At 38.5% G+C, this 21723-nt stretch overlaps 1 protein-coding gene across 1 annotated transcript; it reads left to right on the top strand.

The window, feature by feature from the left end:
- The first annotated feature begins 453 nt into the window (after window positions 1–453).
- LOC311306185 (integrin alpha-M-like) lies at window positions 454–20836 on the top strand. Its single transcript, XM_084434449.1, has 30 exons — window positions 454–721; window positions 1906–2011; window positions 2585–2688; window positions 2790–2860; window positions 4028–4142; window positions 4262–4392; window positions 4496–4638; window positions 5080–5227; window positions 5570–5720; window positions 5876–5949; window positions 6639–6756; window positions 6869–7002; window positions 7124–7270; window positions 7398–7598; window positions 7770–7903; window positions 7993–8129; window positions 9829–9980; window positions 10128–10259; window positions 10772–10845; window positions 10996–11137; window positions 11303–11401; window positions 11474–11553; window positions 14900–14986; window positions 15949–16027; window positions 16163–16258; window positions 16358–16438; window positions 16533–16643; window positions 16741–16842; window positions 19485–19604; window positions 19725–20836. Exons 1-30 carry the CDS (start codon window positions 682–684, stop codon window positions 19872–19874), a joined length of 3459 nt encoding a protein of 1152 aa, XP_084290575.1. The 5' UTR covers window positions 454–681; the 3' UTR covers window positions 19875–20836.
- The last annotated feature ends 887 nt before the right edge of the window (window positions 20837–21723 follow it).

Below are 21723 nucleotides of genomic sequence, written 5' to 3'. Positions count from 1 at the left end.
CCACCGTCTCCACCCTTGTCAGACGTCACCCTGGCTCCACCGCAGGATTATGGTCTGAAATTATACTAGTTTGGGTGTTTGAAATAAATAATTTTGAAATCTTCTTGACTGCCAGGTTTGATTGCATAAAGTTGTGTGACAATTTGATGCAAGTTCAGTTTACATATTTTGATGTAGATCAGTGTTTTTTAAGCTTATTCTGCTATTTTTTTTTTTTTTTGCTTTATTATTATTTAGTCACTGTATTTTACTATAACTTCATGTAAATAATTACAATTATTTCAATATTTTTTCATTCATGAAAAATTAAGCCCCATGAGCCCCATTTTTTGTAAACCACATAGTCCATGAACAAGCAGCATGTGTATCAGTTCAGTGCTGGAACTATCAGTGTTTGGAACTATCGGCTGCTCCATGACACGCGTTACTTCCACATTCCAAAGTTCCCATGGCAGTGTCGTAACTCTGTTTTTCAACGGCTCTGGGATTGACAGGAAGCATTGACAGGAAGCATGGACAGAAAGAACGAAAGACTCGGACCCGTCCCGATGTGAGATTATCACTAGTGTGGCAGTTCCTCTGTAGTCACATGCATCAATCTATTTCCATTCGATTTATCTCTCATTCCCACCAAAGACTCCACAAGTAGCGGTTCCTGTTGTTCACTGTTTGTATGCAGAAATGGACTGGAATTTCCGATTCCTCCCATGTTTGTTTTGTGGTGAGATCAAGTTTTTCTGTATTTACATGTGGAATAAGCTATACTGAAATGACTTTGCCTAATGATAGAATAATTATACGAGAGACAAAAACTCCTCAATTATATACAACATACTTGCTGTAAACTTTGGATCATATGTGGTCTTTTGCTTGATTAAACTTGATAACGTCAAATATAGGCATTATTACAAATAATTTTGTCTGATCTGTTGATACAATGCTGTAAATCTATTTAACTCTAAAAAGCCTACTGTATCATATTTGATACACACATTTCTATGGACTCTAAACGATCAAAACTTTGCTGAAAAAACTGCCATCTGAATGGTCTGTAGTTCATACTTTTTCAGTAAGTGAAATGCCTTTTATTTTATTTGTAAAAATCTTCTTGCACATGTGTCTCTTCACTGATTTTTAGAAAGCAAAAGCAATAATGAATTTATTGTTAGTACTATTTCTATTTTTTTATTTAAAGATGAACATTTACTGGACTGAAGCACTTAAGTTTACTTGATTGTACATACACACTGAAATGCATGCATCAAATATGATCCATCTGAGGAACATTTATTTTTTTATTTTAATCATCAGTGTATTTCATTGCATTATAAATTTCTCCCACAATTAAAACTAGCATTTAAAGACATATTATTGGTTGATACAGAGTGATAAGTGATATTTATACGCATGTTATGTATTGTTTTACATTACAAGCTATCAGTCATATCATTACGCCTGCTGGACCCATGGTACGGCAGCAAAGTTTCTTGATTATTACGCAGGAATGAGAGTATAGTTCCTAGCCATATCAGCCTAGAAAATCGCAACTTTTCATTTTCCGTCGGTCTTAGTACACGATGTAACTACAGAAGAGTCAAGTTTTAAATAGGAAAAATATCGAAACTCTTTGGTCATTTTTTTTAGAGAGATGCTAATGGTCCTGTCCGATTCAATGATCTATGCTAAGCTATGCTAAAAGTGGGACCGCCAGACCCGGAGATCAGCTGAATGGATTTGAAAACAGTAAAACTCAACTGTTTAACTTTGGGGGAGTTGTAAAATGAGCCTATTTCCAAAAAAAGTGGAGTATCCCTTTAAGAGTGATGCATTGCTAACTGTTTTTAATCACACTCAAGATTACGAGGCATTTAAAGGCATGTTATTTTCCTTTCTTTTACATGTTAGTATGTCAGTCATTAATGGCCTTCAACATTGATCCTGTGACCTGGAAGTACTTTACAAACAAAGCAAACAGCAGCTTTGGCTATAAAGTGATACAGAAAGGTGAAAGGTGAGCTCACCAGTGTTACTACAGACCACTCAACCGTACGTCAAAAGCTGAGGCTGTTGAAAACAAGTACTTTAATAATTACTTTGAATATTTGAATGCAGGACATATATGGATATTAACTAATTAAAAGCCTTAATAGCTGTAACATTATTCAAAATGATTAATGTTGAAGTTGCAGTTTAGTACATTTAAAATGTATCAACTTTAAAAGTAATTTTAACTACATTAGTTACTGTAATGTACAGTAGGTCATGCTGTTGACATTTGACAACTTCTAAGTTCTGGTTCAGTTAAAAATATTTTTTGAAATTGATATAGTTTCATAAGTTTTTGAATTCCACATAATGCTTTGCTAGTAATTCCGATTTCCACTTTCTATGATTTTCTGTAATGTAAAAATATTTTGCAAAACTTAACTAAAAATAACTTAAAACTATGCTGATGTCCATATATATATTTTTTTTTATACGATCAGAGGTTTTTGCATCATACTGAAACAGCACACCCAACCAGGAACACCACAGATTTCTCCTTTTTTAACATGTTCTCTTATTCTCCTGTCTTCTTCCATAGTCTGCTTGTGAGTGATCCTTTAATACAACACAGTCCAACTCAAAGAGGACGAATATATCATTGTGCTGTCAGTGAAGGAAACTGCATTCCACTGTCCATTACCGGTACTTTGTTTGTAAATTATGCTTTCATGTATGTAATATAATATACTTGTTTTATTGTCCATGATAGTATTTTTTAGTATAAATCACTTTTTATTCAACAGTCACCAATGAGACTGTCAATATGTCCCTTGGACTTTCAATGTCTCTAGATCCTCAGTCTTCAAGAGCAGTGGTAAGTGTCATATTTTAAAGGGGTCATGAACTTTTTTTTATTATTTTATGTTTCCTGAGGTGCACTTATAGTTATAATGTTGGTATGATTTTTACATGAAAAATGGTCATAATTTAGAAATAAAAGGCCATTCTCTACCCTGATTTTACCTCTGATTTGAACACTCTGTTTTAAGGGGCGTGTCTGCCGTGAGTCTTCAGTGTAAACGCCCACTGTTATGATTGGCTAACATCTTTGCATATGAAATAAGTAAAGAATTACATATGGAACTCTCTCAAAATCTTTTACTAAGTTTTTACCATTACAGCTGTCGAGATTAACTAATAGTGAAAAGTGTTGATTATAGTATTATATTTAGATCTACTTCCGTCACATGAAAGGTTGCAGTGATAAACACTGTAGCCGATGACAGCCGATGTCTGTTGAGCACATGAATGCAATGATCTCGTCATTATTGCACGATTTTTATGCTCTCACGAATGATTTAATTATAACTAACAGTGCAGACACGACAGATTTTTCATTGTCAGTGTAGATGGCGTCATTGATTATAACGTGAGTTTAAGAGTCCAGAACTCGTGCTGTGTGATTGACAGCCCCAGCGATTAGAAAGGGAGTGTTCTTTGATCGCTTTCTGTGTATAATTAATCACAATTAAAATAACAGATTATTTTTATGCTACTTAGAGAAACCATGTCAAATTGATCGTTTAGACACTGGCTTGTTTTACTGACACATAAACGATTTTGAGACAAAGAACATCTGACTGTACATGAAGTACAGTTCTCAATTCATGACCCCTTAAATCCCCTATTTTTGTGAGAATAAAAACTCTTAGTGCTGTTTTTCTACATTGTTTAATAATGCTATGAGAAACTATATTTTGATATCCTAAAAATGCTATCATATCCTAAAAATATGATACAATAACAATTTGACTGCAGAAGCATGGAAGAAAAATGCAAGATTTGGTGCATGTACTGTATATATTTGTATAATTTGAATTAATGTTACATTTGAATCTACGATTTGCAGTCAATCTAAAAGATGTCCAAAATAATTGATTAATATTAGATTTGACAAATCTTCATACTGTAAAGCTTCAAATGTTACACTAAAGTCCAGAATAGAGTGTCATGTTGAAAATAAAATCTTAATTTCTCTCAGGTTTGTGGTCCAACCATACCTAAGACCTGTGTTGGTTTAACCACTTACAACGGCATGTGCTTTAAAATCAGTCCAGCTAATGTTGTGAGCAGATCTGAGCCAAAGACTCTGAGAGGTAAATGTATGGCATTCTACCAAATCCAAGCAAGTCTTCTTCATACTGTATATACTGTATTACATGATTATTCAGATTAAATGAATATATGATGCAATTATTCATTTCTCCAACTTCAGAATGCTCAACATCACAAATTGATATTGCTTTTTTAATGGATGGATCTGGAAGTGTAAATTATCTGGATTTTATTAAGATAAAGGCTTTTGTTATAGAAATGATCAAAAGTTTTGTAGATCGTGATACACAGGTATGATAATCCATGCATTTATTATGATTTAGCTTGTCCATGATTTTTACCCCCATTTTTCAGCGCATCAGGCACTAAATCTATCTATCTATCTATCTTACAGTTTGCCATTGCTCAGTTTTCTTCACAATGTGTCGTTCATTACAAGTTTGAAGTCAAAGACGTCACGGCATGGGAAAATGCAGTGAATAAGATATCTCAACAGAGAGGATGGACAAACACCGCAACAGCTATAAGACAACTTGTGTGAGACATGACTGCTGATATTTCATTGGAATTCTTTTATCTATGCCATTAAAAGTAATATTACTTCTGACTGAAAGACATAAAGTGAAGATGAATTTAACAGGATATTTAGTGAGGTGTGAGGAGCACATCCTAATTTAAAAAATATAACCACCCACCCCAAATAAAGAAAACCGGATAATACAAATGAAAAACTGATAGATGTCTGAGCAATCATGCAAAAAGCACATGATATTAAATGCAGGAATAAATAGATACACATACAGTACTACTACAAGTCTTTTGCTTTTTATGAGTTTTCATAAGGTTTTACAGCACTTCATAATTTTAACAAGGTTCCAAAGACAAGCAATGTAAACTTAATGAGAAACATGTCCTATACAGTTGCATAATTGTATTGTTGATTAAATATATTGTCATATTTTATTTTATTTTCAATAGGAATGAGCTTTTTGTAAGTAATGGAGGCGCAAGACCATCAGCCAGTAAAATTTTGGTTGTTATCACGGATGGTGAATCAAGTGATTCAGAGTTGACTGAAGCTGTTCAACAAGCACAAGATAAAAATATAATACGATATGCTATTGGGGTAAGATTTGATTTTGCTTCTGCTATATTAAAAAAGACTTAACTATATTAGTTGTGCAAAAAGTGATTATACTGATTCAGATCTAGATGGCTAGGCAAAATTAAACATTCTTTGCTGATGTGATTTGTCTTGAAAAAGTTTTGAGAGATTTGAAATTTTCGGTGAACAAACACAAGATCTGATCTGGCCATTGTAACAATGTGCATGAAAATTACTATCCACTTTTTAAAATAAAAATCATCCATCAAAAAAAGAGGGTTATTAAAATATTAAAAAATCAAAAACCGTTATTGAAATCATTACATTCATGAAGTTTTACAATTATCATTGAATTTTTCTTAGGTTGGCGATGCTTTTGCTAATGACAAAGCAAAAAGGGAGCTGGCAATTATTGCATCTTTACCCACCAATAACCATGTGTTCAAAGTAACCAATTTCGACGCGCTGGAAAGTATTCGTGAAAAACTCAAAGAGAACATTATTGCCATTGAAGGTATGTTTGCAGAGGGAATGAAAAATGAATGACAGAGAAAATGTTTACATTTTACATTTATCAGCTGTCATGTTAGTACAGTTACTTTGTTCAATGGATTGATTTAAAATAATACATTTATAGTTAACTGTGTTGTCGCTGCTTTTATTTGCTAGGAACCCAGACCTCTGGAGATTCATCTCGAATGGAGTTTGCACAGGACGGGTTTAGTGCAGCATTTACATCAAATGTAATTCTGTGTATTTCATTTATTTGACACCAAACTAATGGAAAAGATTAAATCCATGGGTTAGAAATAGTTAAATTGCTCTTTTTACTGTTCTGTTTAATTTAATTCAATTCATGTCTTTACATGCTATCCATGCTTTTCACACTTTATATAGTCATTTTAGATTTTTACGTTGAAATGTATTTTCAGTTTTAGATTTAATTAAATTTAATTGGATTTAATTTTTTTCATTATTTACTCACCCTCAAGTTGTTCCAAAACTGTATTCTTTCTTCTGTTGAACACAAAAGAAAATATTTTGAAGAATGTCGGTAATCAAACAGTTAATGGGCCCCATAGAAAGAAACTCATACAGTACAATGTTACATCAGGTCAAATGAACTGCTAGAGTTGTAAGGTGCTATTTGTAAAGCTGCTTTGAAACCATAGGTATTGTGCAAAGTGCTATAAAAGTCACCTGGAAGTTCACTTGCATCAGGGCAAATCTAGCTGTTTGCATTCATGAATCAAGTTATTAATTTTAAAGCATTTGTTGCAAGCATAGATATCCATGACGTTTGCTGTTTTGATGTTTAACTACTCTTCCACCTCAATGAAAAACACTGTAGATTTTGCATGCTTGTAAACTTGTGTGGAAATATTATTTCTTAAATATTTCTGTTTATTGTTATAATTTTATCTGCATTCAGACAGATATGATATTGACCGCAGTGGGAGCTTTCCAGTGGAAGGGTGGATATCAGCTGTACAAATCAAATGATAAATCAGATGTCTTTCAAGCTGGAAGTGAGCATGACAGTTATTTAGGTGAGATCTCTTTTTCGATTGTGTAAATCAAAAATAAATCAGTCAAAACATCAGAATACTTCTGCTTCTAAGTATACTTCTAAGAATACTTCTAAGTCAATTTTCTCGACAGGTTATTCCTTGGCAATAGCAACAATGTTCAGAGTAAAGTATGCAGTCATGGGAGCACCAAGACACAAGCATAAGGGACAAGTAACTGTTTCAAGAATTGATCGAAGTGGTTTAAAACAACTGGATCCTCCTAAGGTTGTAACACTTAAATTTATGTAAAATATTAGCACATCACAAATTAATGTAAGCGAGTGAAAGTACATGAGCTCAGAATAGCTGTATGGTAACTATATTGCTTCTCTTCCTCTTTTCTCAGCCTCAGATTGGCTCATATTTTGGAGCTGAGGTGTGTGTGGTGGATTTGAACAGTGACTCCATTACAGACCTACTTTTGGTATCGGCACCGACGTACATAGAGTCCGACCGGGAGGGCTTAGTGTTTGTTTACATCTTCACGCGTCGGGTCAGTGTTTTTTTGGAGATTCAATTAAGACTAATATTTTTAAAGAAAGTTAATCAAGTAAGACTGAATAAATGTACATTTGTGTCTGTTTAACCCTGTTTCTCCTCTCTCTGTTATATCTCCATAGGCAAACTTCATTTTTTCGGATACACTGGTGGGCATGGCAGGTCAGAGGGGTCGGTTTGGCTCTTCTCTGGCCAGTCCAGCAGATCTGAATGGTGATGGTTTCATGGATGTGCTGGTTGGAGCTCCTTTAGAGGAGGATGGACAGGGCAGCATCTACATCTTCAATGGGAGAGATGGAGGGATCATTTCAAAATACTCACAGGTGAAAAAGACGAGGGTTGGTTGCAGTTTAAAGGGATGGTTAACAAAAAATTGTATTATGTCATCATTTATTCAGCCTCGTGGTTCACCTTTCTTGCATTACTTTTCCTTGACTCACTTCATTGACTGTAATATATTTATTATCTGTTTTATTCCCTCTTGAATGAAACAGAGGATTGCTGGATCATCTGTGCGACCAGGTTTGCAGTTCTTTGGGATTTCATTGAGTCAGTCTTCTCTAGACCAGACTCAAGACAACCTTCCTGACATTGCTGTTGGGTCCAAGGGAGCAGTTCTGCTTCTCAGGTCTGTTTTCTTTTATAAAGAACTAAAATATATACAAATACAGTGTTTCAGCCATAATCATTCATATGTGTTATATTTGGCTCTTTCAGGTCCAGACCCATCATGCAATTGGAAACCAAAGTAACTTACAACCCAACCAAAATACCAACCAGTGAAACAGACCAGTCAGTGGAAAACACCATGCGAGTGTGTTTCACCATGCGTCCATACAGACACATCATAAGAGGTTTGTCCAAATTTAGCAGTATTCCTTTATGTTGTAGTTCATGTTTAAGTGTCGAAGGAGCATTTCCCCTGTGGGAACAGTGATCTTTATTGAAAGTGGATCATATATGTAGTCGAAATGTAACATAAATTTAGAATTTGGTGCCTTCTTGACCGAGGAAAGACAGAAAGTAACTTTAGGGCGCATTTGTATGGAAGACAACTCCCACAATGCACCACATTGCACAGCTCCGCAAGCCACTCCCATTAATCCAGAAACTAGGATGGTTCACGACACAAACGTCCGTGTCCTCGTCTGATTCAGAGATTTTGTCCAGGAGAAATTTGCATTGTTGAAATTCTTTGCAGCAGACGGACTCTATCTGTGTCCGTAGACGCACAGTGAAAGCACAGGCACCAACTGTCCGCCCCAGCTCGAGCCAGTCCGGGCTCCTCGTCCGCGACAGGCAGATCTTCTGCCTCGGCTCAGCTGTTCCTCCATCAGCCTCAGCTGCTCTTCGCTATATTGCTCGTTAAGGTTGCCGCGGACATCTGATTCGAGCATCAGACTTTCGAAATCCTCTTCTTCCATATCATATTGAGTACCTTCCACCATTGTCATAACTTCACATCTGGCTTCACAGCGCCTGTTAGCTTAGCTTCCAAACAAGATGGCGGATATTGCTTTTAGTTTCAAAAGTGGAAGTCCCGACCACTGATCTGTAATAGGTCTGTAACGTGAGTGGGTCCCACCCCCTGGAAAAATGAGGAATGAGTGTTTGTAGACTCAACTCCTCTACAAAGATATGGGACTTCCTGCTTAGATCATTATAAGCAGGAACTGTCTCTGGGGAAAATGAGGGAATAATGCACAACCGTTAAAAAATATGACTGGGTTTCTAATGATACAAAGCTTAATGCAAATGGGTGAAGTGTTCCTTTAAAATTTTCCAATGTGTTTCTCCAATGCCTTCAAACTGCAGAGACAACTATAAATAAGGACACTTTCTTTGTCACTGTGGTGTTCTCAAAACCTTTCTCTGAGAATCACAACTAACTCAGCAGCTTTGGGAGTGGAATTATTTGTTGGACCAACCAATGGCAGCCAGGGGGAGTGTTCTGGAAACCAGTCTGAAAACAGCCTTATTTTTTTAAATTTCATTTGATGTTGCTGGTAGCACAAACTACAGCTTTACATGCTTTTTTTTTTTTCTCAATTCATGTAAATTCAGTTAATTGTGCTGTAAGTTTTTTTTTATCCCACATAAAAAAAAGTTTTCAACATTGATAATAATAGGAAATATGTATTGAGCAGCAAATCAGCATATTAGAATAATTTCTGAAGGTTCATATGACACTGAAGACTGGAGTAATGATGCTGAAAATTCAGCTCTGCATCACAGGAATAAATTACATTTTAAAATATATTTAAATACAAAACAATTATTTTAAATTGTAATAATATTTCACAATATTTACTGTATTTTTGATCAAATAAATGCAGTCTTGATGAGCATATGGAACTTCTTTCAAAAACTTAAATCTTGAAAATCTTACCACTCTCAAACTTTTGAATGCTAATGTATATATAAATAAGTTATACATATATAAATATTCTATCTTTGATTTACAGAATCTAAACATTTGAACTGTAAAAAATGCCTTCCATGTATTAACTTTTATATATGTATATGTAAGACTGTTTTATGTTCATTATCTAGACCTATCCGCAAATATCAATTACACCATAATGCTGGATGCCAAGCGACAGAAATATCGAGCAGACTTCTCACCCAAAACCCGGTTCCTCAGTAATGTGTTGAACATTAGATTGGATGCAGAAACTTGCAGAAGTCATCCTTTCTTTATAGATGTAAGTCTGAAACATCACCACTTTTTGACAGTTATATTTTTTCCTATCTCACTCTTTTAAATATATACAGCAACAATGTGGCAATACATACTGAAAATCCTGATTTTAGGGTAAATGAATGTCATTGATCTATTCTTGCCCACTCAGGCTTTCTCAGAAGATGCTCTGAATCCGTTGTCCAATCAGTTAACATTCACATTTGAGGGTCTGCCACTTGCCAGACTGCAAAACATAAAGCCAGTACTCCTGCCAACGATAAAGACCACCACAGACCACAGTGTAAGAGATGGCAACCGATGTTTGTTTTAAAGTATGAATCATTCAGATGTAACATTAAAGGGAAAGCTCATCTAAAACTGAAACCTCTGTCATCATTTAGGTCCACTGTATGTCACTTGTATGACTTTGTTTCTTCTGTTGAACACAAAAGTAGATATTTTGAAAGATGTCTTTGTTTGTCCATTCAGTAGTCAAAAAAAAAAAAAAAAAAAAAAAAAACCAGGTCAAAGATGTTCAGTGTTGTTTTGGACCTCATTGACTTTAATAAGATTTAGGTGAGTAAATGACTTACAGAAAGTCATTTTGAATGACACAAGGATGAGTAAACGATGACAGAATTCTCTTCTTTTTTTTTCTTTTTTTAGGAACTATCCAACTCAACTTTTATTTTACTATTTACTAGGCTCTTTTTCACATGTCTAAAGATATGAATTGTTACTGCAATACAGTGATGCAGTTTTATATGATTTAAGAATGTACTGTATATGTAAATATCTCACCTCATTCCACAGCTGGATTTTGAGATAAACTGTGGACATGATGATATTTGTGTTGATGACCTCAGGATGGATTTCAATTTCTCTGGGTGAGCAAATATTTACGATTAGTTATTCTGTATTACATTAAAGATCAGCACATGAATATGTGGAGAGTAAGAATTGAGGTGCAACAATAATAAGTTATGGAATCATCCTTGTTATACTGTGAGTTTCTCTCTTTGATTTCTGTGATTCAGATCTACAAACATAGAGGTTGGGATAATGCAGGAGCTCAACGTGACAGTGTTTGTAGAGAACAGAGGAGAAAACTCATACAACACTCTCTTCACCCTCGAATACCCCTTTGGACTTTCCTACAGGAGAATCACATCTAAACAGGTGAGACCAGGATGATTTTATTAAAGAGACTCACAATTCATCTACGAATCAAGTACAATTTTACTGAAAGGCATTTTTTTAGGCAAGTGGAATGTTTATTGCCATTGAATTTTCTATGCTTTGGTTATTGAATGAATATTTACACATCATTTTCTGTATGAGCAGGGCAGAGTGGAGTGTGTGTCTCTGGATGCTGAGCGAGGAGTTACACTGGGAGAAACCACCTGCCAGATCAGTAAACCCATCCTCAAGGGAAACACTCAGGTGAGCTCACTTTTCAAATCGTCCTGTGTGTTTTTCTGTTCAAGCACTCATTTCCTCTGTGTCCACTTCTAGGCTGTGTTTCATATTGCATACAGCATCGATAAAGAAAGCACCTTTGATGAAAGGGTGACATTCACCGCTAAGATCAACAGGTATTATATAATTTCTGGGGGTTGTTTGAGTGCACTCAAAGTGTACAAGAGCATCACTTAACCATTAGCTGTTAAGTAGTTGCTCACATGAGAAACTGATAACGTCTCGGTTACGTATGTAACCCTCGTAGCCTGAAGGAGGGAACGGAGACGTAGTCGGACGTACCATACTGATTAGGATTAAAACGCCACTAGTGCTGCTATCTTCCAGGGCCTAGGAAAAAGCTTCCTGACCCCCCGCATTATTGAAGTGGAGATAGGGCAGGGCTTAGGCCAGGGAAGTCACTGCTGTTCCACAAGACCCACTTAGTCAGACTTGGACAACACTGGGAAAGCGTCCCCTTTCCGAGGAAAGGAAGACGCTGCGGGAGCCACATCCTGCCTGAAGGGAGGTAACATGTGGAGGATACACATATGGACTGGGCGTTTTTTCCAGGAGTACAACATATGGAATGTCACTGAGGTGGCTCCAGCCTATAACAGGGGGGAGACTCACTGGACAGCGACGGCAGAGCGGGCTCTGCCAAGGGAAAGACAGGGGCTCGCCGCAGGAAGAATACACATATGGGATCGCTGTAGGGATTACAACATATGGACCCAGCCTAGCACAGTTTCCACCACACGAGTGATAGGCCTGGCATCGGATGCTCCGCCACGTCCGTTGCCGAAGGGTGTGGAGGAACTCAAAAGGGTTCGGCTAAAAAGGAACTCTACTGGAGCAAGAATGGCGCACCTATCTGGTCCATAGGAGGGGAATGGCGCAGCAAGCCGACACTTCGAACAGGGCTTACAGTGTAACTGGCTTCTTTGTGAAGGGAGAACACGGGAAGCAACCGGCTTGACGCGTATTATACATGTTGGTGTCGTCCAACCCACAGCTCTACAACATCTGTCAGCGAGGCACACTGTGCCAAAGCCTAGGAAACAGCTACACTGTTGGGGTGAGCTCGCAACCCAGGGGGCAGGTGCATCTTGGGATTGATACGCCAAGATGATGGCATCCATTATCCAGTGGGTCAACCTCTGTTTGGAGACAGCCTTTCCCTTCTGCTGGTGTCCTCAACAGACAAGAGCTGGTCTGAGGTACAGAGGCTTCGCGTTCTGTCCACATATGACCGCAGGACGGGACAGAGAAAAGCCAGGGCTGGGTCTACCTCCTCTGGGGGCAGTGCTTGCAGGCTCACCACCTGTCCCAGTGGTAGGAACCTTGGGCACATATCCAGGCCGGGGTCCCGGGATAGCGTGAGAGTAGCCGGCCCGAATTCCAGGCACAATTCGTCGACCGAAAATGTGTGCAGGTCCTCTACCCTCTTGATAGAGGCCAAGCAAGCAGGAGAACTGTTTTTAGGAGGTGGCGGGCAAGTTGTGACATGCTAGGGAAGCTTTAGTACAACGGTTGCAGTGTTGTCCATACGGACCAGTACATGCTTGCCGAGCAGCGGCATTTTGAGGCGTCTCAAAGCAAGGTGTACTGCTAGCAACTCGAGTCAGTTGCCCTTTATACGTGGTCCCCTGTCGGTGTTAATGGACACTTTTTCTAGGGGCACTCTGGCCCAGAGAAACAAAAGGTCTGATCACGGACTGAGGGTTGGTGGCAGGCCAGGGTGATTGTCACACGGAGCATGCCACTCTGCCACGGCCACCTCGGGACTCAGCTGAAAAGCCAGTGCTGAAGTGGTCTCATATGGAACAAGCCGAGCAACATTACTGCGGCTACGGCTGCCATATGCCCAGGAGCCTCTGAAAAAAGTTTCAGTGGACCACTGTTCTGCTCTGTCAAGCAGTCAGCACCGACCGGACACGTTCTCTGTGAGTTGGTCGACTGTTGGACCGAGTCCAGCTCCATATCAAGAAAAGAGATCCTCTGCACGGTGGCGAGTCTGCTCTTTTCCCAGTTGACCTGAAGACCCAACTGGCTGTGGAGCAATAAGTCCCTGTGTGTCGCAAAAACTGCTCTCGAGACTGTGCTAGTATCAGCCAGTCGAGATAGTTGAGAACATGAACACCATGCTCTCTCCTGGGAGCAATGGCCGCTTCCGCGAGCTTCATAAAGTCGTGGGGCGACAGGGCCAGCCCGAAGGGTAGGACTTTGTACTAACACGTACGACCCTCGAACGCTAAGCACAGGCATGGCCTATGTTGCGGAGGATGGAGACATAAACGTACTCGTCCTTCAGGTCGATCGCTGCCAACCAATCTTGGGGACGGATGCACTCGAAAATGCGTCTCTGCGTTAGCTGGCTCCATGCTGAGGCGTGGTTGGAGGCTGCTGCGGTGGCCTAGCAGGAGCGGAAGCGGCAGCAGGGGGATGCCCTCGGCGACGAGCATGCAGAGGAACAGCCAGCCGGCAGGGCAGGATGTGCCGGATAGCCTCCGTCTGCACCTGGGCAGCAGAGAACTGTTGGGCGCAGTTTCCCAACCTGGGAAATGGGGAAATCCAGGAACCGAACCTTGTCCGCAACCCTCATATCGGCCAGGTTGAGCCAGCGATGGCACTCCTGGACCACTAAGGTGGACATCACCAGACCGATCGCGCACGCCACAACGCTCGTGCCCCGGAGGGCAAGGTTGGTTGCGATGCAGAGCTCACCTATAGTCTCGATCTCAATACCGTGATAGTCATGTTCCCGCAATGGGAACATGAACTATCCACAAAAGCTGCATTAGCGTGCTGTAAGCCCAAACACGTGATACAACTATTGTGACCGTCAGAGGGGGACAGGGAACGACTGCATCCAGAAACGCACGGGTGGAACGATATCTTGAAAAAGACGCAAACGCACCCGTGTTGCTCTTTCAGGAAGTTTGGACTCTCACCAGTGCCGGAGCACACAGAGGAATGATCGCGGCAAGACTGACAGGAATGGTGCAGCCTCTACCAGTAAAGCACTCACTTTCTTCGCCCTCAACCGACTGTCAGACAAACAAACACAAAAGAAATGCTGTTAAACAGCAGTTGAGAGCTCAGAAGGCTCGCGACCACCACTGCACTCGCGCTGTAGAAACACCAGCAACGGTTGAGACTTCCAGAAGAAGCACCGACACACTCGCTCATTGAAAATATCAACACTCTTCAGAGACATCAACGTGAAGACCGATAAGCTCTGAAGCGAAAGACAAATGGTGCGTACATCCACTTCCGTATTTATACCCGTGCTGCGGGGCGGAGCGTGAGATGTAAAGCTCGCACATCAATGTGCATTGGCTCATTTGATCAATACTCGAAGATGACAGGCTCCCTAAGCGTGATCCCAATCAGTACAGTATGTCCGACTACGTCGAATGTGACCACACTGAAAGGGAACTGAAAATGCTCCTACTTACCAAAACCCTCCATTACTTACAGTGGGAATGACCAACACTCTCAAACCAGTGAACTTTCCAGACAGAAAAGCATTGGTGTCAAATTTGCCATTTACATTACCTTAATAAGGTTAGTGCACTTGTTTTTTAAAAGTCATTCTCAACTGGGTTTGCTTCAGCACCCAGATTTGACAGTGGGCATAGTTTCCACTTGATGGCCAGTGTAAAATCTGTGGTTCTGAAGCAAAACATATACATAAATTGCAATTGCTTTTGCTTTAGAAAAATCATTAAGTTTTTGTAATGTTTTTTAAATATGTATCTTCTGCTGACAAGGCTGCATTTATTTGATCAAAACAACAGTAAAACAGTAATATTCTGAAATATTATTACAACTTAAAATAACTTTTCTTTATGTGAATACATTTTAACATGTAATTAAAAAAATTAATTTATTCCTGTGATGCAAAGCTGATTTACTGCTCAAGAAACATTGATGATAATCAGAAATGTTGAAAACAGTTGTGCTGCTTCTAATGTTTGTACTCTTTGAAAAGAGAAGTGAAAGCAGTGTAAGTCAGCAACTTCACTCAAAAGCCAGATGACATGCAGTGTTGATGAGAAAACCGGAAATATTGTTCAAACAGATCAATCTTATTAGGCAACTTAAGGAATGAATGGCTGTCCCATAGTAAAGAGGTCCAAAATGTCTTTATTTGCATTTTATTTGCATGTCCATAAATCTTTTTCTTTTAATTATATACATTTAGCATTTATATAAATAACTTTTATTTCTGAGAACTAAAAACATCATAAAATATTTCATAATATTACTTTTTTTTTATCAAATAAATGCAGCCTTGAGCATAAGAGACTTCTTTCAAAAACATTACAAAATCTTAATGATTTCAAACTTTTGACCAGTAGTGTACACACACACATGCACACACACATGCACACACACACACACACACACACACGCACACAAGCACACACACACACACACACACACACACACACACACACACACACACACACACACACACAATATTTAAATTGCTGTCTGACACATTTTCACTTTATTTTAATAAGACATGAAGATTCAAGCCTCCACATTCATTTTACTGCACAGAAACCTGATCTTGAAAGACCAGTCAAACAGATACTGAAGGTACTGTAATGACATTCACACACTTCCATGAACATAAAAATGTATTAAATAAACATATCTGACCGATTTCTTATTCTCTATATCAGTGTCTTTTCATGGAAAAAATAATAATTGTAATATCCTTCTCTTTTTCAGGTTGAAAATGACTTTAGAGAATTAAATTTCAAAGTTTTCATCAGAGTACCAGTGCTTTTGGGAGATAAAATCATCTGGACTGACAAAAACCTACAGGCATGTATATATGAATGTGCTGAAAAATCCCATCTACTGTAGATTGATTCACATTTATCATATTAAAAAACAACCAAACACTTGTGTATGTGCTTTTAGATTCCAGACTGTGTGAAACAGAGGGATGAACGGCCGCTTTTAAACAATTTTATGGAAGTAATTAAAAAGGATCGTGTGTTGGTGAGTGTTTGAGTTTCATTCCCTGATCGAATAAAAACAAATCCATGAAATATAATTTCATATTCTTTGTGCATTGACCCCATTGCTCCATCAGAACTGCTCTGTGGCGGTGTGTGCCGTGTTCAGCTGTGACGTCACTCTCACAAAGAATGAAAGGAAACTCTATAATATATTTGGCAATGTGAGCTCTGGATGGATTGAGCAGGTATCTGACTTTTAAAGCAATTCATATCACAGAACAGACCATATATATTCATAACTCTTTGATCATTTCTTATTGTCATGATCTGTGTCTCTCTCAGACTGGACTCAAGGCTGCAGTTTTTGAGTTGGTCAGTTCAGCGTCTCTGGATTATGACAAGAGCAAATACGTTTTCTTTTCCTCTGATTCTCCGTCTGTCCAGGTGATTCAGTGATCATTCATGTCAAGTCTAATGACTGTAAAAAGAGCTCTCAAAACAGTGCTCTGTTTGAGGGAATCTATATCGGCAGTCTACTGTTTATAGTTTATGATTTGTTGATTTATGATTGATTCTTTCTTTTTTTTCAGACCACATACTTTTCTCTTTTTGCTTCTTGCAAATATATTGACAATTGCACTAACAACATTCTTTCACACAGATCTACTTCCTGTGCAAATACCACAGAGTCAAAAGTGCTAACACCACTGTTCAAGAGTCTGGGGTCTGAAAGAATATGTTTTTGAAAGTCTCTTCTGCTCACCAAGGCTTCATTTAATTGACCAAATATACAGTAAACAGAGTAATATTTTGAAATATTATTACAATTTTAAAGAACAGTTTTCTATTTTATTATATTTTAAAATAAAATTCATTCCTGTGACGTCAAAGCTGAATTTTCAGCATCATTACTCCAGTCTTCAGTGTCACATGATCCTTCAGAAATTATTCTGTGCTGATTTGCTGCTCAAGATTTCTTATTATTATCAGTGTTGAAAACATTTGTGCCAGGGCCATGCACAGACATTTTGAGGGGCAGTGGCCTAAACCAAAAAAAAGGGGCACTAAGGGGGGGGGGGTTGCTTGTTAACACAAATTATCCAGTTATTACAAAATATTCAATTAAAAGAGAAGACAGCACATGCTCAAATACATTTTAGACCTTATTGTTGATGTTTTGATAGAACATCACAATTACACATTGCTGATAATAACAGAAACTATTTGCTGTTTTACATTTTTATATTTACCTGTTCCATTAACAGCAACACTTTTTTATTTGGTACCATGTCCTGAAATATCTTGATAACCTAATTTTTTATGATTCACAATTACACATTGGTGATAATAACAGAAACTATTTACCGTTTTACAGCAAAACTTGTCTACAAAGTGTGCTAACAACAGAAAATTTTGTTATTTGTATTAGATTTGATCGAGAGTACAATCATTTGATTAGACAAGCAGCTAATTCTAAGAATGTGGATATGTTGTACAAGTTGTTAGCACTAGTAGAAGACCAAGAGCAAAACATTACCAACATAAAAAAAAAAAAAAAAAAATAGCCTACCTGTTAGAGGAACACTCCACCGTTTTTTGAAATAGGGCTTATTCACCTTCTTTCCTACATTTAGATAGGTGGGCAAATGCATTTTTGTCTCAGTGCATGCATTGTTTTAGTTGCCAGCTAGCATGTCCTGAGTAAAAGTGATAAAAAACAACAAAAAAAACCCACCTAATTACTTCTTGTGGCCTGCGTATTCACAAAGAGTATAAATAGCGATGCAGATTAACACTAGGCGATTTCCTAGGCAGATATTGACTTGGGACTATATTAGGGGGAAGCACAGGCGAAGCACTGCTACTTGGGCGCAGAGATATCACGCAACACCTGAAATCCCACGACTTCCGTCAACATACCGGCGTGAATAGTAGCTGGCTATTTTTCCTACAGTACATGAATGGCGATGAACATGGCTGATTTTGTGAGAGACGAAGAGGGTGACTTCTCAGACAGTCAAGATCCAGAACCATACCTCTATGAACCAGAGTTTTCAGAAGATGAGCTGCGTGCTTTGGAAATAGAACGACAGGAGGAGGAGGTTGCGATCGCTCAACAGCCTGAGGACGTGAGGATGAGAGCCAACACGAACTGGTGGTGTGAATGTGGGGGAATATGCCAATCTATGCCGACTGAAATAGAGTGTCTGTGCTGTGGCGAGGTACTGCCATCGATGACCAGGCTCAACGCGTCAGATCAAGATGAGCGTGCCCGCAGTTGTGTCACAGCTACCGAGGATTTCAAGGTGTTGATCCATCCTGCAGTAACGTTACTCGATTTTTTCCGGTGTGATAAATTTAACTGGAAAAAACGCCCCACGCTGAATGGACCAAATGGACAGCTGTCCACAGAGTAAGTGATTATTTTAAACATGACGCATGTATAGATCGACCCATATTATACCTGTATTCACATTCACATATTATATCACATATTCACATTTCATGTGTTGCGTGATATCTCTGCGCCCAAGCAGCAGTGCTTCGCCTGTGCGGTGGGGGTGGGGAAGAGGGGCACCTCAGTCGATGAGGGCAGAGGGGCAGTGGCTCTAGCCACCGGGCCACCCCCCTGTGCACGGCCCTGATTTGTGCCACTGCATATGTTTTTCAGAAATCTTTTACAAATAGAAAGTTTAAAAGAACAGCATTTATTTGAATTAGAAATCTTTTGTAATATTTTAAATGTCTTTCCCTTCAGTTTTGATCAATTGAATGCATCCTTGCTGAATAAAAGTATTAATAACTTAAAAAAGACATCTTACTGACCCCAAACTTTTTAATGGTAGTGCATAGCATTTTAAAACGAATTACAACAACAGCACAAGAGACAGGCATGTGGATCATAAACACTAAAACCGATGCATTATAACAAAAGAATGTACATAGTAAACAATCATGTCGTCAAATTATAATGTCTCTATTGTTGGACATGGAACATCTGTGTAGGAAGGAGGGGGACTTCCTGTTACACTGAGATCACTTCTGACTGCATTTTAAAATTCACTTGTTCACATTTTTCCACTTAGATTAACACTAAAGTGGAGGTGTACAAGGAGGTGAACCTGACCAAAGAGATCATTGCAGGACTAATAGGAGTAATAGGAGGACTGCTGCTACTGGTTCTCATCACAGCGGCACTCTATAAAGTATATCACCATCATAACATCAGTTTCAATCACTGGCACATTCACTTGTCTACACAATCTCAATGTTTAAATGCTTACAGCATGTACAGTTTATTACAGCATGTTTTCTCCCTTTACAAGGCTGGGTTCTTCAAAAGCCAGTACAAGCAGATGCTGCAGGAGACGCAGGGCGATGCTGGAGGAGAGCCAATCATGACACGATATTGTGTACTCAAACAGTTAGAAGATACAAGTACGGATGTGTTTTGTGGGCTTGAGAATGAAAAGTGAATTTAACACCTCAGTGTAGCGAAATATTCCAGCCTGATTTAGACAACTTAATTAGAATAAAAACTGGACCATTTTTAACTTATATTTCATATCACTACTCATTATCTTATCAGTGAGTGCAACGAGTTACCACAATGAAAGTATTTATAGCATCTCAAATATTTAACTTCCTTCTTTGTTATGAAAACTGATGACTGTGAGTGTGAACTGTAGCAGAGATATTTTTGATAGTCACAGTTGCGAGAAATAAGTAAAAATTGCGAGATATAAATACGCAATAAACTCGCAATTGTGAAAATAAATAAATAAATTGTGAGTTATAAAGTCCAGTTCTGAAAAAAATATAAATAATTGTCAGTTCACAATTCTGAGAAAAGTTTGCAACTGCGAGTTTATATCCCAGAATCGCTATTCAGACTTTGTAACTCGTAATTGTGAGCTTATATGTCACAATTCTAAAGGGGAAAAAAAGTAAAATTGCAAGATATAAACTTGAGTTGCAAAGAAAAAAGTCAGAATTCCATCCATCTTCTTCCACTTATCCGGGGCCGGGTTGCGGGGATAGCAGTCTAAGCAGGGATGCCCAGACTTCCCTCTCCCTAGACACTTCCTCCAGCTCTTCCTCAAAAAATTAAAAAACATTTTTACAGAAAAAAGTCAGAATTGTGAGAGAAAAAGTCGCAATTGCCTTTTGTTACTTTTTATTCTGTTTTCTTATCACATTTCTACAGATTTTGAAAATGTTTAATTCTTTCTGCTTTATATTAATATATTGTTTATTTAGCTTTTTTTGCAATATTGGCATATTTAAAGTGGCACTTAGTGTTGGTAAGGAAACCAACAAAAGCCAAAATTAAATAATTTTGCCATTATCCATTACACTTATTTTTGTGTCATTATTTATGCATGCCTCAATTTGTGTTTGACAAAATTAAACATTGAAAATTAAACATTGAAACATGAAAAACAGTGTCAGTGACTCATATCATCAGAAGTAGACTACAACAAATTTTCTACTATAAATCAGCTCTCCAGTGTGTTTTCACACGTGACTTCTGACCTTGACAGACTCAACAGGAGAACCAGAAAAGAGCCGCTAAGCCGCCAAATGGAAACACAATTGTAGTGGAGATCGTACCACAAAAAAAAACACACTTGAGGGAATTTGAAGTCGTCTCCAACGCGTAATGGTGCAAGAAATCAGGTCTGCCATGGCATTCGATTTACACTTTATTTTATGCAGAGTAAAATAACTTACAAACACTGCTGCTTGCATTACTGATGTTAATTGAGCTCGTACATATGCAAGCAACATTAAAGGGATACTCCACTTTTTTCGGAAATAAGCTCATTTTACATCTCCCCCAGAGTTAAACAGTTGAGTTTTACCGTTTTAGAATCTATTCAGCCGAACTCCGGTTCTGACGGTACCACTTTTAGCATAGCTTAGCACAGATCATTGATTCTGATGAGTCCAGTAGCATTTCTTTCAAAATGACCAAAGAGTTTCAATATTTTTCCTATTTAAAACTTGACTCTTCTGTAGTTAAACCGTGTACTAAGATCGACGGAAAATGAAAAGTTGCGATTTTCTAAGCCTATATGACTAGGAACTACTCTCATTCCAGCGTAATAATCAAGGAACTGTGTGTCTGTACCATGAGTGCAGCAGGCGTAATGATAAGACGCAGCGCCTGAAAATAGTCCCCAGCTCGGTAACTTCTTCCAACGTGACCGGGACTAAGTTTGTCTAACCTATTAGACCTATTTTCAGGCGCTGCGTCATATCATTACGCCTGCTGCACTCATGGTACAGCCGCACAGTTCCTTGATTATTACGCCGGAATGA

Source organism: Rutilus rutilus (genome assembly GCF_951802725.1).
Source record: "Rutilus rutilus genome assembly, chromosome: 16".
Classification (NCBI taxonomy): domain Eukaryota; kingdom Metazoa; phylum Chordata; class Actinopteri; order Cypriniformes; family Leuciscidae; genus Rutilus; species Rutilus rutilus.
This window is presented reverse-complemented; position numbering and strand designations above follow the sequence as displayed.